Here is a 17,834-nt window from a genome sequence, read left to right as displayed (position 1 = left end):
TAATGTTTAATTAACCTTTCATTTCCGTTACTAGATAGTAAATTAGGTGATTAGAGCCAATTTTTTTGTCAGACATCGACTAAACAAAAGATAATTATGCACAGTTTAAGAAACGGAACCCCCTTTGAAAAATCCTGGATCCGCCACTGATTTTCAACACAAATTTCAAATGCTACCTAGTTATTTGGTTATTTTTTAGTCTTCTGTGAAAAATGCGGACGACCAATTTAAAACATGACTTATTTTTGACAGCTTTCCAAGCTTACGTTGTTCGCGTGTTTTTTACCGAAAAAAGGGTGAACTTCCACGTATTCGGACGACTAAACGAAGTCGAGGACCCCCATCTTTTAAGTTGCTTATTTTACTTCTTGTATGATGTTCTTTCATCGATCTTAGGCCGTCTCCAAACCCTTCCTAACCTGCAGTCAAACAGGGGACATAAAAGAACCTGTTGAATTATTCGTGTAAGAATAGGGGATTGTCTCCCGGTTCAACAGCCTATCCCAATTAGGAGGCATAATACTAATGTACAAACAAATCACTCATGATTGTCAGCTGCACGGCTGCTAATAGCGCCTTAATATGCAGCCCGTAAAGTCCTCCACTGTTCATTAATGTAAAGCACATTGAGATGATGGTGAAATGCGCTATATATATATATATATATGAAGAGATGTTTCTCTTTCATTATTAGAAAAGCATGTTTCAGTAGAACGCTCTAGAATTTTTTTCTTTTTTTCTAGGGGCACATATATGCTGTTCCAAGTTAAAGTATATGTTCGTTTGTTAACGGTGAACTACTATCAGCAATTAAAAGATCGATCGTATATGTTAAAGATTATTCTCCTCTGGAAGCTCATGCTACACTTTCGTCAGAAGACAAAAAACGATTATAATTCAATTTTTTTTTTTTTCTTTTTTGTCGTTTTGATTAGCCTGAAATTGGTAACTGCAAATAACTGCTTACAATATTCTTCTCTTGTGCATCATAAGCCGTTTTGCTACAAATAACAGTCTGCTCATGCGCAGTAACGTCGCATTTGTCAACATAGCTCGCTTACCTCAGCTGTCAGAAAATGGCTCGTTTGATAGGCAGCAAAAACAGGCAAACACACAAAAAAAAGGAAAAATAATATGAATGATAAAACAAATAATAACTTCGGTTATCACAAAATATCGTGATTCGTTAGTGTCTCGCAAGCAATTATTGTGCTCAACATTGATTAATAATTCTATCAAGGAAAATACGTTTATTCGGCATTTGATTGCCATTGCACTATAGTTCAGTATAGGCTGATAACAATAAGTCGCCAAGATGATACCGATTACACTCGTTTTCTAGAACATGCCCAGTATCGTACAGTTACCGTCATTAAAAAAATAGATTGTGATGACGCCAATCGAAAATTTCTGTGCATTCTTAATTATAACCGCACTTAGAATGAAGTCATTAAACCCGTGAAATAGATATTAGACTAATACACTTTAGTAGACCCTAATTCCATTGTTTTCTTTTGTGTCTATTTGACTATTACACGTTGACTAATAATTTTTATTTCACGGGTTAAATGCCTTCACTCTGTCATGCAGAATATACAAGATCAAGCGCACATGCCCCACTAAATGTCATAGAAACGCTTCACTTTTGACGCCCATCAAAACTGACTTTATGATGCCGACAAAACTCTACAATTCGGGATTTGTTATCAAAAACGAGCGTAAAAATGCAACAGACACTACACTCATTATTCCAATATCTATAACACCTATTGACCATGTCAGTCAGTTACGTCAATCTTCAATACACTCCACATATAGCTATACTATAATCCATCCAACCGTAAACCGATCAATCAAATGAATACCGCTCATTTTTACAGTTCCGTTCAGCAGCCACGAATAATACTGAGTTCCAAGTCGAGGTTGGAGTTGCCGCGCATAGCAAAACTATACTTTATGGTGCGCGGCAACAAAAACCTCGACTTTTATTCGTGGTTACTGAACGGAACTGCAAAAAGGAATATTAGGAAACCATAGTTTAAATATAGTATGAAAATTTATAAATGGTAAATGGACATGACTTTACAAGAATACTAAAGCTATTGATCTGGATGAAGGAATCACTTTAGCCTTACCCCTTTTTGTTTCTACGCCCCTACAACGTCTAAACGATCTCAAATCGATTAGATAGAACCCGCTCCGTAGTGGCATGGGTGTAAACTATATGATATGTAGACCAGTTATAATATAAGAAGCTGCAGCAATCCTTACAATGGCCTCGTGATCATTTCTTGTCAAGGAATTGTCGAGCGGTTTCTACTAACCGGGACATGTATTTAGGTCCAGTGGCAATGGATATCAGCGCATCTTGAATCTCTTGTGCGCTACAAGAAATGGTAAGCCATGTTTAGAACTGGTTATTTTACCCCAGAGACTAGAGTGGTGCATAAACCGTAGACTGAGAAAGTGGGAAAATATTTTTTTAAGGAATCTGATGGAAGGCTGCCAAATTTGCAAAATTCATTTCAGGTTGCATAAAAGTCCCCTTCACGGTTACTCCGCCATCTTGAATAAATCAAAACGAGACGAACGGTGAGTTGTTTCTTGTTCTGTTGATTATAATACATCGCAGTATCTACTGTCGTCTTGGTGGATGTCATATCGTGCTTTCTGTCTTCCTTTTCAACATTTCTGTTCAGTTTACTTTAGTTTATAAAATTGTTTCCTCTCGTTTCCATGTAAATTATCATAATTTATTATTTATCATTGATTGGTTGGTTTACTTATGAATTATTAATGAATATGAGAATGAATGTTCTAGGGAAACCATGAATGGGTCTAGTACATGTAAACACCCTTAACTGAGTATTCTGTCTTATAATCACCGACATAACGATACAATAATAACAATACTCACCAGCATTTACCAATCTTGGGTATAACAGTAATCTCGACTTCATCGGGATACTTGCATACATTGATGGTGAGCTGAACGATGAACTTCATGAAAGCTTTCACGCTTGAAAACTCTATGAAAATACTGTTAGAGAAAAAAACAATTTAGTGAATTATTTGAAACTGTTGCGCAGCCTTAGCAAATAAAATTGGAAGTTGTTGAAGATGTAAATCATTCTTCTTCAAGCTATTTCCTTTTATGAATCGAATCTGATACGTCCTGGTTGACGGTCAGCTGCTTTAAGCACTAAGCTACTGAGAGCTCATAGTTATGAGCAAGCGATGAAAATGTCGTGAAAGACGTGAAAGAACTAGTACATGAATAAAAAGGAAAGGGATGTAATAAAGGGAAAAAGTGAAATAAAGTAGCAATGTACTCAAACATAGCCTCGTCAACACAACAGGCTGTTACTCGCTCTTTGGAATGACTTCACGCATATTAGCTCTCAAGCGTCCTCCATTTGAATTTGGGAGAGCTTAGAAAGAGTATAAGTAGGACAAATTGCAAAATACCCCCGATATTTTCGACTTTTTGTTGACATTTAATGCAGTCCCATAGCTCAGGGTCCGGATGGCGGGTCCGGATCCCGAATCACGCGCCATTTTCAACGGAAATCCCGCGTCACACGACATTTTGCCTTTTTTTCACATTCAATATATTCAAAGGCGTTTGAAATTTTATTTTATATATTAATGTTTTCACGTTTTTCCCGACAATCAGAAAGCAAAATCCCACATCCCGGACATCGAATTCGGCAATTCCCGAGTCACGGCCGATACCATTATCCCGAACACGTAAGATTTTTTTCAGTTTCCCGGATCCCGCGCTATATTTTATCTGTTTCCCGGTTCCCGCGAACACCCTTCCAGACCATGATCCATAGCAGGGCGAGAGGCTGATTATTAGTTACTGTGGTTGGGGTGAGAGAGAGAGGTAAGAGTAAAGTAGTAATACATGAATAACTAGCTAGTACCTGTTCTCCCTCATGGTCAGAATGTGTTGGAAGTTCAGTTCAAAGAGTTCATTTCCAAGTGACCGTGCAGCTATAACAAGTCCACTTACATGCTCCAGTACCTAAAACAAGGGGGAATACTTCAGTTACGATAAGTAGATCCTTGTTGATAACATAGATTTGAAATATCACGGACACTACCCCTTGCTTCAAGATCATCAGAATTTTACGCCTAAGAAATTATGTTAGAACAAACCTCTTTTAACAGATACAATATTACGTTACCTTTGGTAGGGAACTTGTATTGGAATTGGAGCTGTGTAAGAGTTCTTCATCCAAACTATTGATAACCAAAGAATGTACGAAGCGAGCAGACAAATGGCTGTCATCTAACAAGAAAAACAGTGTTGTTTCAGTATAGTGCGGCTTACACAAAATAATGTATGGGTATGGTTCCAGGTAGCGTTACATTCTGAATGCCTTACTATATGTACAATGCGCTGCTCAAAACCACCAGTATGAGTAAAGCGGAAAATACGGAGTGCACGCATTCGACCTAAAAAAATTGTCCATGTTGCACCGCAAGGAATATAAAAAGATTGATAGATATCTACTTAAAAAGTAAAACAGCTTTTTACGTGCTCCGCTTACTAGTAAAGCACGGTTCTTGACCAATCAGAGCGCAAGTACGATCTAAGCTATATAATAAAAATGTATTAGACAATTCACCCATATTGCAAGTCTTACCAGCAAGCTGAGAGGATACAGATATGTTTTGAATCTTCTTGGCGACTGGTTGACTGGAACAACTTTGAGCAGTATCTATTAAAAAAAGGCAAAAAATAAATAAAAACATAGTTATAGTTGATATTATTATAGGAAGAACCGTGATATTGTTATACAATACCTGAGTGATGGAAGTCTACTCGCATTTCCAGTGTATCATATAGAAACAAAAACTTGGCGTAGTTCTGGTTCCGCTCTGTGAGCTCCCACTCTAGACACCTAAAGCATTCATAAGATATAAAAAACGAGTAAAATGACATTCAAACAAGGGGTAATTTTTTGATTTCCTTAGATGAGATTTTTGCCTCAGGATTCATTGAAATGTGTTCGAACGCCCCTTCCTGACAAATAGAGCTCTCTTTATAAGAGAGAACGATCAAGGACGAGGGGGGGGCAGGGCTTAGACAGTTCAGTCTTCAACCCTTGGTCCCACCTACCCTGCTTTCAGAGGTCTCCTTCTGCCTTCCGTTCTGGCTTTAGGTGCGGCTGCCGCAAACAACCTCTGCTAGCAGGGTCCACGGGTCTTACCTGGATAATTCCTAATTAGTATATGTAATAGGACTCCATGCTGTCCAATTAAGAAATAATTAGACAAGGAAAATTCTGAGGACTGACAAAATTGGATGAGGCTGTAGGCCGAGTCCAATTTGGCAGTCAGAGGAATTTTTCAAGTCTAATTATTTCTTGATTGGGGAGCATGAAATCCTATTACCTATTAATTATATAGCTGCCTAATTAATGCCTTATCAACAAGACCTGTCCAATTAAGAAAATAATTGGACAGTTACCTATATGGGATTAATGAGAAGCTTTATGATAAAGTATTCTTACCCTTCAAGCAGTTTATACTTTTCTGATAAACTTTCATTACTTTCACAGGAAGAAGGCTGTAAAAAAAGAAACAAATATCAATTAATCCGCTACAAGATACATAATTCTCATCCTACATGTAATGGAATAAGTTTCAGTCTTGATACTATTTGTCAAGACATTCGTGTGTGTAGGAGAAACTGATTTTTCTTTTCTTTATTTATTTTTTTTCTTTATTCTTTTTTTTTGAGAAGCGCAGAGTGGTAGCCGAAAATCCTGAGAAAAGAGGGAAGGCAGCTAAACCTTACTTAGCCCACCATGGCTATTGACAAAACCCTGACCTGGTTTTTGCCGACATCCCTCCACCCCTCTATATGTCCTGATAAATCAAACCCTCTGGCAAACAGATTCTTAGGAGTCTTGTTTTCGGGAAACATCGAAGTAGCTCCCATGTAAGTGTATTTGCGAGTCCTTGCGTACCTTATTTCTTATTTGAGATAACATTTCATCATGTGCCAACTGTTCTCTCTCCAGTGTTTCTTTCTCGGATGAAAGAGATTCTTTAGAGCTGAAAGAAAGAACAAAAACAAAAACTTTATCTTACTTACACTACCTAGCAGAAAACTGAACAGGTCAATAATTATAATAGATCCCTCGTACGAAAGAGTTGTTGAACTAAGAAGTCAATGTTTACCTGGCCAACGAAGAGCGTTGGTTTTCCATATCCTTCAGTTCTAAGAATACATAAAAATTCGTTAATAGATTTTTTAAAAAACTAGCGGTAAAAGTAGTATGATTTGTTTCAAATCAAAAAATCCTACATGACAGACTAACCTTCTTCTCTAGATTCTAGTTCTGATTTCTTCTCGTGTAGTGTTGCTTCCACTTTATCAAGGTCTTCATTTTCCTGCAAAAAAAAAAGAGGAAATCTTTTTCGTTTTGAAAATATGTGCTCCCTTTTAAGATAAATGAGAAAAGAAACGATAACAAAAAGAATGCTTCTCTTTCATATTTTCACTGATCTCATTATTATTTTATCATACACACACACAACACCAACAACAACAACAAAAAAAAAGAAAAAGAACACAACACGATCAATACCGCCATCCCATATCATGATCAGTATGCTTCTTATAATCCCAACAGATCTCAAAAGACCCATAGAGATCTTTAATACATTTTTAAACATTATTCCAATTCTTGGTGTTTTGTATTCCGGGCGATCTCTACAAACTCTTGTTTGGACGCTGACAACCAGTCCTCATGGTCCCATAATCACTGGTCCCCAAACAATCGAAGAGCGCTAAACTCTATTTTCAATCGTAATTATTTACTAATTAATGATAATAAAGACAAGGGCTTGAACAACACGCCCAAAGTAGGGTTGGTAGGCTTAGGACAAACGACAATCCCAGGGCTGTAACTGACATGTTTTCACCTCAATAACCCGTACATCCCTTTAATTTACAGTGGAAACTCACCATCTCGCTCTTTTCAATACTTTTTCTGAGACTTTCCATTCCTTTTTCAATTTCATCATCAACTAGAATCGAAAAGTAGCAGTTTGTCTCAGTATATGCAATAACAGTGATAACCTGATAGAGTGCAAACAATATATCCGTGAAACACTAATTACTAAATAGTACAAATAGTGCTAGTTAAACAATAGAAAACAATGGAATTTGCATGAAAGTGTGCTATTTAGTATTACCAAAGTTTCACGGATTTACTGTGGTCACTATTATCATTTGTATGACTTACTGCTATCAATCAGCTGGAGACAATCATTAGTAACCAGAAGAGTCTCGTCGACATTATGAACATCGTCGCTCAACACTTCGTAGTTTTCCTGATAGAGATATAAACAAAGAAATTAGGTTAACTTGAAATTAATAATTTGACATGCTTCGCTACAAATACGGTGTTGATAGTCCTTTAAAAAAGACCTTTTTTGGCTTGGGCGTAATGCTTGCCCATTTTAGGCCAGGTGTCATCCTCTTGAAAATAAGATTATTTGTTTGACTTGTATCCAAATTTATTTGTCTTCTCATGCGCAGCCGTTAAACAAAGAAGTGATACTAGTGAATGTAATGCCACGTGGTCTGAAATGGGTAGTCTATTTAAACCATCATCTCGGTCTGATGTACTCTGTATTCACTTATTACCTTCAGTGTCGTGGCTAATTTTTTCTTCATGGCACCTGTTCTTCTAATCCATTTTCTGTATGCACACTTTTTGCAGATATTTTTCAGCTCTTTCAAGGTCACTTCTAGTTTGGCCATCTAAAGTAAACGAAAACAAAAATATATGTAGAATATAGGATAAAGCAATGATTTGGAAAGAGCCTAAATAAATCGTCTTTTTTGCACTTCAATGATAGCCCATGTTTCCGAAATGGAGCTAGTTCTTATATCCATAGAAGCTGTTTTTATAGGCTACTCTTTCTCACCTTACTATCATCAACTTGCTGTAAAATAGAAGCATTCGATTCGTTCAGCTCAGTTTCTTGCCGATCCATTGTTTCTTTAAGTCTGTTTAAAATACATATATTAATTTTATGAAATAAAAACACTTACATTAGTAAAGAAATCACCTTTACCGCATACAGTCGATCCTATAAATGTAGTATCTTATTTTAAAATACGACCGTTACTTCACCTGCTTCACATTGATATTTTCTAACACAAAATAAACTCGGCCCTCTACAGACATATTTCCCTATGAACTTTCCCTGTAGCAAAGCAACGACTTACTTTTCCAGTTCTTTTTGAATGTTAGTACAGATATCTCCATAGCTGATCGCCTGTGGCTTTTTCACCAAAGAGAGTTGGATGAACTCTTTTTCTTCCTTGGGCTTCTCCGTCTGAAACAAACCATGATTGTCAATGCATTGTTACCGATAAAACTAATGTACTAAATGATGCCTTTATCACTGGCATCAATTCAATAACGTAATAAGAAACCCCAACGTTTAATGACATACCTTCCTCATAAATGCAATTGTACTTCGACGTGAGATCTGCTCAATGTTTTGAAAGGAGATATTTGCACGAGAAAGAAGTTCAGAAACGGTCATGCTTTTCCTGAGAAAAGAAAAGAATAAGGATAAATATAAAATAAAAACTAAGCGGAATTACCACTCCATGACGGAAAGCCTACCAAGCTTTGCAACTCACTTGTTAAGGCTACCGATAGATGGAATAAGAATTTAGAAAATAAATGGGAAGCACAAAACAGCGCACACTGCATGAAACTTGTAACTGAGTACATTTAAGCCTGTTGTCGTACTCTAGCCACATGAAAGCTGCGGTAGCTTCTTGGAGCATGGGACACAAGTGACAAATTTCCATCTCAGCCAATAATAGAATACAACGTATCGCACCCAATCATAATGTGGTGTTGGATAGTATGAATTGCCATCTGGTGGCCGCTCCACACTTTGTTTGCAGATTTTCATTTTTTCCCCATCTCTATGGATTTCTGCTAGTGTTTGACTTTTCACCCCCTGGACATATAGTTAATATTAGAAAGATCTCAGGATTATCACAGTTCGGTTCCCTAGAAATTCTTGAGACGGTCCACAACCAGGAAGGTGGAATCAGGGGAAGTTAGGAAAGAATGTCTAACCCCCAGGATTTCCTAAGCCAACTTTCAACCAGAAGGGTAGAATCAGAAAGAAAATAGAATGAAAAGAGTTTCTATTATAAACTGATTACAATGTTTCTTAGTTAAAGCTTTGACTCTCCCTTCCCACAGTGAAATATTTTATTTATGATATTATTGTAGTATGTTCAAGCACAACTTTACATGACTTACTGCTTTACTGATGTCTCTTGCTTGCCAGTCATGAGTGTATGACCAGCTACTTTGCTGCTATTAACTTCATTCTCCTCACAAATGACAGAGAGGTTTTTTGCCTGTTGCTTAGCAACTTGTTGGGATTGATCATGGCTTTCTGTGTGAGACGAAATGTTATCATCACATGGTGTAGGCACCTCCTCTTCTCCTTCCTGATGACTTGTGTCATTCAATGCAGTCAAACCTACTGATATAGCACTTTGATCAGTGAAGTACATTTCTAGCGTTGGTTCGTCCATTAGACCATTGATTACAGACTCATCTTTGGTCTGGTTATCACCTGATGACCCAGCCATGGAACAAATAGGATCCTTGAATGTTATAGTTGCATCATCACCTTGATTACAGGGCTGTACTGTTTCTGTAGCATTATATGGTTTTAATGAATCTTTAGGACTGTTATCTTCCTGGTTTACATCAGATGAACTAGCAAATGTTTGCTCTTCTGTGTTGTATTTTGTTTGTGATAAGCCTTGGAAGCCATCTAGGTGATCTATATGTATCATCTTTCTCTTCATGGCTGGTTGGGAACAAAACTTGCTAATTGGCACATTAGACACAGGTGCAAAGGTTGCATGAGGGATGTTCTTATTTCCTGGACCATCATATTCCATCAGAGATTTTGATAAGGTTGGCAGTGACCTTAGGAATGTTGCCTGGGATTTCTTTTGATCTACGATAGGCATACTTCGGTTTAACCAGCTTTGAATTGAACTTCCAAGTTTTTTGTTACCACTGCTGTGTGAGTCAATCCTTTGGAAATGATCATGATGAATTTCAAGTTGTTTTTTCTTTTCTCTTGGGGTCTCAGACTGGAGGCTTGAATCAATACTAGATGAGCTTTGTCTTTTTCTGCTGTCTGTTTGATACACAAGTAAGGGTGCAGGTTTCAAACAGGAGTCATTCTCTGTATCATTGGAAACATGACCTTTGTTACCAGAGGTTGGGTGTTCGTCTTGAGCAGAAAGCTGCAATTTTTCATTTGGAATAGTCATCTCTATTCCTTCTGGTTCTTCCTTGCTACTTTTGTTTAGAATAAGATCTTCATCTGTGACAATGCTAGAAGAGGATGCAGGGGGGACACATGCTGTCATATCCATCTGACCTTCAGACATGGTCAAATGATCATTCTGTAACTTTGAGGCAGGGGGAACACATGCTGTCATGTCCATCTGACCTTCAGACATGGCCAAATGATCATTCTGTAACCTTGAGGCAGGGGGGACACATGCTGTCATGTCCATCTGACCTTCAGACATGGCCAAATGATCATTCTGTAACCTTGAGGCAGGGGGGACACATGCTGTCATATCCATCTGACCTTCAGACATGGCCAAATGATCATTCTGTAATTTTGAGGCAGGGGGGACACATGCTGTCATATCCATCTGACCTTCAGACATGGCCAAATGATCATTCTGTAACCTTGAGGCAGGGGGGACACATGCTGTCATATCCATCTGACCTTCAGACATGGCCAAATGATCATTCTGTAACCTTGAGGCAGGGAGAACACATGCTGTCATATCCATCTGACCTTCAGACATGGCCAAATGATCATTCTGTAACCTTGAGGCAGGGGGGACACATGCTGTCATATCCATCTGACCTTCAGACATGGCCAAATGATCATTCTGTAACCTTGAGGCAGGGGGGACACATGCTGTCATATCCATCTGACCTTCAGACATGGCCAAATGATCATTCTGTAACCTTGAGGCAGGGGGGACACATGCTGTCATATCCATCTGACCTTCAGGCATGGCCAAATGATCATTCTGTAACCTTGGGGCAGGGGGGACACATGCTGTCATATCCATTCCTTCTTCTGGTACTGGCGCATTTAAATTTACTGTTGTTTTTGTATCAGTCTGTACTACATCTAAGCAAGCAGTCATTTCCATATCCTCTTCTGGTTCAGTAACATCTGGCAGTTCTGTTCTACCATGATTACTAAGAGCCAAGGTGTTGTTTATATTTGATGTAGCATAGGATGAATCTTGTCGACCAAATGCACTTGTGTTTGAAGCAGAATCTTTGGAAACTCCAACCTTTGATTTACCAAGACTGGCCAAAAATGACTTGGCATTAGCCCTAACCAAACCTTGACCATGGCATGTTAGCTCCACAGATTTAAAATCAACATCCCTCAACTTTGGATCAAACACAGCTGTTGTTTGTGAGGTCATTGGGCCATCAAATCTGCCTTCATGACAAACATTAAAATCCATTCCTTCATTTTCTTTGTTAGAAGAGACCCTTGCTTTCTCTCTTTGTGTTTGTGTCTGATAATACTGTACATAGTCTGATAACCCAGGCCTCCTCATGTCTTGGGCTAAGGCTGATTCCTTTCTCAACCCCGAGGACTGACCATATTGCTTATAGACATCAGTTTCTGGTCTGTCATCCTGGTTTATCAGCCCTTGGCCATGGCAGGTCAACTCTAATGCATTCACTCCATCTTCAACTCTATTTTCCTGATCTTGGTTGTTGTTTTCAAGAGATTTAAGGGATTGTCTACCAGACTGTTCTATCATGTTCCCACAAAATGTGAAATCCATGGAAAGTTCATCCTATAAAAATACAAGTCTTGATTCACAATTTGAATTATTTAATCATTAATGAATTACAAATGAAACTGAAATATACACATAATCACATAAGGACATGATTATTTATTGCAGATACATTCATAACATGGAAGTTCTTATTAATGGTAGAGCATGTTCACACTGACAAACTTTAGTCAAGTGATGCTGAGTCAAGGAGTCCAAGTACATTACTACAACTATCATACCCCTACATTTAGTTCAATCAAGTCTGACATTTGACATGGTATCGAGCATCATAATTTTTATTTATTACTTAATACAATCTGTACAATACAGTATTTAACACAAATGCAAATGTATTTGCTTTTTGTTTGGTTGAGAACTGTGGTAAATAGAAGGACCTACCGAAAAATTGTGTTGAATCAACAAATTACAAATCCCTTGCGCATGGAGCATCAGCCCTTCAAAACGTTTTTCTTTTAAACTTTTCCATTGTTTTTGTAGTTTAAAAAAAACGTCTGATGGTTTAGTGTATAGTCCACTTATTTACCACAATATGAGGTCAACAATAATTTGGTCATGTATTTGTTAACTGCACCATATACATACTGTATGAAACTAACCTGGTCTTGCAACTCTTGTCCTGTGTTCTGTATATCACCCTTTAATAATGATTCTAGCCCTTAAGATTACAAATTATTGATCAAAAGAAAACAATTAGCTGATCCTGAATATTTTTTAGTAAATAGGTATTTAAGATAACTGTAGTTGAAGTTGACTTTTTCAGTCAAAATTATTTTTAGATTTCATAAGTTCTTTTTGTTCATTCAACATTAGAGCAGTTTTCAATGGCTGTGAAAAGCTCGCTGCAAGAATGTGGTCTTGACATGACAAGGCATATGCACCCCAATTGTGCAAGACTTTTCTCTCCATCCTTACAATCAGACACCTAAAACCAATATATAAAACTGGCATGAACACAGCGTGGACACTGTCACACCAAGGTCATGTCACTGCCAGACCAACATTATTGCGCTAGAAAAATATCAGCCAATTAAGATTCTACAAAACATTACAACCACAGCAAGGCACGTATACAGAACCCAATTTTTTAAAGTCATAGGAAAACTGCTCTATCCGCATTAGGACAATGAAAATTAGCTATAGATTTTGGACCTTTCTAATTCTATTAAATTAATACTAATACTGTTCCAGCAATAGAAGACATTGATGATCAATTCACCACCATTCACTCACCTCTTATTCTATCAGTTGGTTGTCTATATTCACTGTTAAGTTAAAAAACAGACTAGTTAATGACAGAACCAGGATTTTACCATTTTTTATTTAAAGGCTTTCATCACACTTGAGTTGTAACAGCAATAAAGTATTGTAAAATTCAATCACATTGTCCAATGTCTAATTGAATTACCTTGGTGACAAATCTGATTGCTCTGCTTGATCTGGAAGTACAACAGGGATGTGGAAAATAAGTTGAGAAACACCAATAAAGGAAGAATATTTGTATAATTGTGTCGACATGAAAACAATCCAAACTTCTATCAGTTAACACATTTATTATATATAATATGAAGTTTCTAAAAATACATATATTTCAAGTTATGAAACATGATCATGAACATCAAGAAAATAAAGCTAATAATTTAATATAAACTTTTGCTTCAATAGCATTACCTGAAGTTATAGTTGAGTTTTCCCTCTGCCAAATAGCATTCCACTCCTCATCCTTACAGAACTCTCTAATAATGATGAATGATTTTGGTTGAGCTTTTTTCATGCAAACATAGGAATCTATTTGGGGGGAGAAAGGTCTGTTTCCTAATGTTATAGTGTTTATAAGAGCAATATTATCAACCATTTTGGTTATCAGGGCATGAGATATTAAAGCCTCAAAGGTGCTAGCCCGAGTTGAATAGACCATCTTCAATTCTATTGTTTTCATTAGACATTATGGGATGAAAAGGGGGCAAATATTGGAAATTTTTTTTGAAATAAAATAAAATCTATGTTTGCCCCTCAGCATCCCATTATTCAAGATGGTCACTTGTTTTCATATAAAATTTTTTTTAAATTAACACAATTTCAAGTGTAATCTAGATAAGACAGGTTGTAGTTATGTACATACTTGACTTGGTATGTTTCTGCAAAACTAACTCTTCTACTGGATGAGCCTCTGCTACTTTTTTTATCCCTAAACAAAATACAGGTTATAATAATATTATGTTATTGACTGTGTGTAAGGTCCAGATAGAAGGGTACTGGTTGAGATGTATTTTTAACTTTTTGTAGACTGAGCTGAAGGAAAGTTTAATATACTGCTTTAGAGCTGACCATAAAAGTCAGTTTCATGTATATTCACCAATAACCTGCAAAATATTGTCGCCTACCACCCCTGTCTAGAGTTTGGCATGCTGTCTTCCACTTGTTAGACCCTTTTTAGGCTCGTGACAGTGATATACAAACCTCTATTAAAGTATAAAAATCCATGTACTGTATGTGTGGTGTATGGATGCTTTAATTGGACCAAAGGTTTATAAATCATTCATGAGTTTTTTAAGTAACAAGTTTATTTGATTTATAGTGCGAAAGGAGAGGTTTTGCAGAGGGAAGAAAACCAGAGGACCTGGAGAAAAACCCTCAAGGCACAGGAGAGAACCAACAAACAACTCTGCTCAAATATAACACCGAGCACGGTGAGACTCAAACCTGGGTCACATTTGTGAGAAATGAAGCATTAGCAAAGTATGCAACCCATGCTTATTGTAAAGGACTCAAGGTTTGGAATGAGCAGTTTAATGAACTCTCAGATTATGTGTTGTCAGGTCTAAAACCACTTTGTAAACACTACATCATGACTGAACAAAACTCAGTCATAATGCTTAATTCTGGTAACAGAAAAAGAAATTTTGCTTTTCTTGGAAGACTGCAGCATTGTGGCTCGCAGAACCAACCAAATTACTCCAAAACTTATAGTTAATTTGTATTACCAAAAAAAAATTATGGCAAAATGAATGTATGAATCAAAACCAACCTACAGAATTAGACTAACAAAATTTATTATTTTGCTTTGGTTTATCGCGAGCATGGCTAATCATTTTACTCCTAAATATTTCATATTTAGGGTAGATAATCAAATCAGAAAATGTTTCGAATTTCAGGAGAAGAAAACTATAATATTTTAGAGTTGGTGCAGACTGTAGTTTCAATCCTAAATAAATGCACAAACATAAAGTCTTTTGTTCGTAATACTACTGCAGGCCTTACCTATTTTCTTTACCGCTACCTAAAGAGTTGGGGTCTATATCTTCAAGGGCCATTTTCAAGGGGGATTTTGCTGTTTTTAATATCTGTTAAGAAAGAGCATATTCAGCATATCCATTCACAGCACTCGAAAACGCTTTAAACTCAACTCGAAAACTTACAGAAGAACGTCGACTTGACCTCTTTCTCCCACCAACAGAGTGTCTAAAGGAAAAAACACGCTTTTAATTCTACCATTTTAACAACAAAGCGAGCATGAAGAGTCGAGAATATCCTTTCTTTTACCTGTTCTCGGCGTCGTTGCTTGGGTTGAGCGTTTCCATCGTGGAATTTAATATAAACCACAGTTACCTTAAGATATTCAAGGCTAAAGCTAAACAGCACTTGCCTCTGCACCCTAACACTACGAACACAGGATTAAACGCTTAATATTTACAAGAAAAAGTCGTAATTTTGCTTCTCAACCGTTGAAAACAAACTCAAATTTTAGCGCCATTCTTGTCGTACTGCAAAGCGCATGCTTACTTAATTACCGCTGACAAGTGGTGATTGACTTGCACTTGAGATTCAAGATGGCGGACGAAGTTGAAAATATTTCTGTTGTTGTTCAATCTCGAGGTTTTAGCTGTTGCGGGACTATCCTTGATAGTGAGGCAGGTATTATTATTACTGTAGGGTCTATCGTCAAAGGTTTATGGCATCAAAATGAAGAAAATGCAGGACTGCCAAGAAAAGATATCTCCATCCCCATACAAGTACAACAAGGAGATGTCCCGGTTGAAGTAATACTGAGAAGAAATCCTCTGAAACATACCTCATCAAACGATTTCATAACTCTTGATGGCAAGATCGTAGCCTTGTGGAGGGATCAAAAGCTAGAGGAAATATGTAAAAGTATGTTTCCAAGAATGGAGTGGACATTTGAAGATGACACAAGTACAAAGTGTGCAGGAGAAAGGAATGACGAATGCTACCAAGGGGGGCGTGACTCTCCTCTCTCCTTGGCAGATTTTGCTCTTATTGAGGTTAAAAACCTATCTTCTTATCTTTCTTCAAAGTCATCTTTAAATATTAAAGAAAGTGTAGCAGTTGGCCAAACTGTGACCATTGTTGGAACTCCATTTGGCTCCGAGTGCTGGTCCATATTTTATAATAGTGTTAGTCAAGGCATCGTATCAAATATTATAGGTTCAAACACTGAGATGATCTTGACTGATGCACGTTGTGTCCCAGGTTGTGAAGGATGTCCAGTTTTCTTGGATTCTGTGCCAGGAAATGAGAGTAGCATTTATGGCATTGTCATTGCACCCTTTTGTTGGAGAAGTGGTGAATGGATTGGATTAACATTGGTATGCTCTATTAAACACATACTGAAGACTCTTCTGGACACAGATATTTTAACAAAATCAATACCTTTAAAAAAGTCAATGGAACTTGGTTTTAAAATTAAAGAAAAGTCTGTTGCAGCAAGTCCTGATAATTCTTCGTGTAGACACCAGAATAATAATAACTATCAAGAAACAATTCATAGTCTCCAAAACAGAAACCACCAATGTCACACTACTGATGTTGTGAACAAATCACTGTCTTCTGTTGTACTGATAAAATGTGGAAATACCTGGGGATCTGGAATTGTAATTGATTCAGACAATGGTTTAGTGATCACTTGTAGACACATCCTGACTGAGGGTGGGCTCCTCAAGAGCAATAACACATCTCCAAGCACCTCTTCATATTACAGCAACAGGGAAGTGTCTCTTATCATTCATGAAGTTCTATCTCATTCAGTTTGTGATCATGTTGAAATTGTATATGTGACATCCGAGGACTGTGCACTTGATTTTGCTTTGCTCAAGGTGAAAGAGCACAATTTTAAGGTATCAATCAAGCTTAGGGATGGTTATCCATACAGAAATGTGTTTAGGAAAGGAGAAGATGTACTTGCAATAGGGTATTCCTTATTTGGAAGTGTTGTGAGCAATGGACCTTGTGTTACTGCAGGAACTCTTTCAAATGTTACATACATCAGTGGAATGCCAGCCATGCTTCAGTCCAGTGCCGCTGTTCACTGTGGGGGTAGTGGTGGGGCCATCATCTCTAGAAACACAGGACAATTATTGGGAATGGTTACATGCAATACTAGAGATGCTAATTCCTCTTCATCTTTTCCTCACATCAATTTTAGCATTCCATCTAATTTAATCCTAAGACTAACTACCCTTTCCCTGTCAGATGCAAGCAACAGGGGGTTATATTTGATGGATTTAGTATCTATCGTTGAAAATGCATGGCACCTAAATAGCAATAGAAACTCTAAGAGTAAATTGTAGAGAGATTTTCCATCTGAGACATAACTGGAGTATAAGGGTGTGAGTAAAAGAGAACTCGAAATAAAACAATAAGCATCATGAATTAGTGTGAGTGTTACTACCATTTGTAACTGGATTATCAAAAGGAGAGCATACTGCTGGTTAAATAATGGAAACTTTAAACTTTTATGAACAATATTCTCATAAAAACGACTTCAAACAATTCACTGAAATCACACACAAGAAGAACGAGTGGTAGAGTATACAATCTACTCCCTGCCTCGATTACTCCTTGCTAGCTTATCCTTGCTTGCTCTGTGGTTTTT

General features: G+C 37.3%; 2 protein-coding genes across 2 annotated transcripts; one reads left to right on the top strand and one right to left on the bottom strand.

Annotated features, from left to right (window-relative positions):
* Positions 1 to 1,223: 1,223 nt before the first annotated feature.
* On the bottom strand, positions 1,224 to 17,559 carry LOC116308276 (uncharacterized). The gene is made up of 25 exons (XM_031718666.2): positions 15,485 to 17,559; positions 15,361 to 15,403; positions 15,203 to 15,285; positions 14,064 to 14,129; positions 13,613 to 13,677; positions 13,350 to 13,380; positions 13,175 to 13,206; positions 12,541 to 12,599; positions 9,324 to 11,938; positions 8,491 to 8,590; positions 8,261 to 8,370; positions 7,957 to 8,038; positions 7,673 to 7,789; positions 7,269 to 7,356; positions 6,989 to 7,050; positions 6,339 to 6,411; positions 6,199 to 6,238; positions 5,985 to 6,072; positions 5,526 to 5,581; positions 4,816 to 4,913; positions 4,656 to 4,730; positions 4,194 to 4,297; positions 3,930 to 4,030; positions 2,918 to 3,040; positions 1,224 to 2,384 (listed from the first exon to the last, which is right to left on the bottom strand). The coding sequence occupies exons 1-25, from the start codon at positions 15,520 to 15,522 to the stop codon at positions 2,285 to 2,287; spliced, it is 4,449 nt and encodes a 1,482-aa protein (XP_031574526.2). The 5' UTR covers positions 15,523 to 17,559; the 3' UTR covers positions 1,224 to 2,284.
* LOC116308277 (peroxisomal leader peptide-processing protease) lies at positions 15,771 to 17,611 on the top strand. The gene has a single exon (XM_031718667.2). The coding sequence runs from the start codon at positions 15,772 to 15,774 to the stop codon at positions 17,527 to 17,529; it is 1,758 nt and encodes a 585-aa protein (XP_031574527.2). The 5' UTR covers position 15,771; the 3' UTR covers positions 17,530 to 17,611.
* The last annotated feature ends 223 nt before the right edge of the window (positions 17,612 to 17,834 follow it).

This window comes from Actinia tenebrosa, unplaced genomic scaffold, assembly GCF_029948245.1.
Source record: "Actinia tenebrosa isolate PJP-AT-01 unplaced genomic scaffold, QUT_ActTen_1.0 PGA_scaffold8__29_contigs__length_14323225, whole genome shotgun sequence".
Classification (NCBI taxonomy): Eukaryota; Metazoa; Cnidaria; class Anthozoa; order Actiniaria; family Actiniidae; genus Actinia; species Actinia tenebrosa.
Note: the sequence above shows the minus strand (reverse complement) of the source record. Positions and strands in the feature narration are given on the sequence as shown.

Bases quoted from the DNA above. Each gene is read 5' to 3' on its own strand.
- LOC116308277 (XM_031718667.2), top strand. From the start codon at position 15,772: ATGGCGGACGAAGTTGAAAATATTTCTGTTGTTGTTCAATCTCGAGGT.
- LOC116308276 (XM_031718666.2), bottom strand. From the start codon at position 15,522: ATGGAAACGCTCAACCCAAGCAACGACGCCGAGAACAG. The intron at 15,404-15,484 runs GTAAAAGAAAGG...TTTTTCCTTTAG, and splicing joins AGCAACGACGCCGAGAACAG to ACACTCTGTTGGTGGGAGAA. The intron at 2,385-2,917 runs GTGAGTATTGTT...CATTTCTTGTAG, and splicing joins CCCAAGATTGGTAAATGCTG to CGCACAAGAGATTCAAGATG.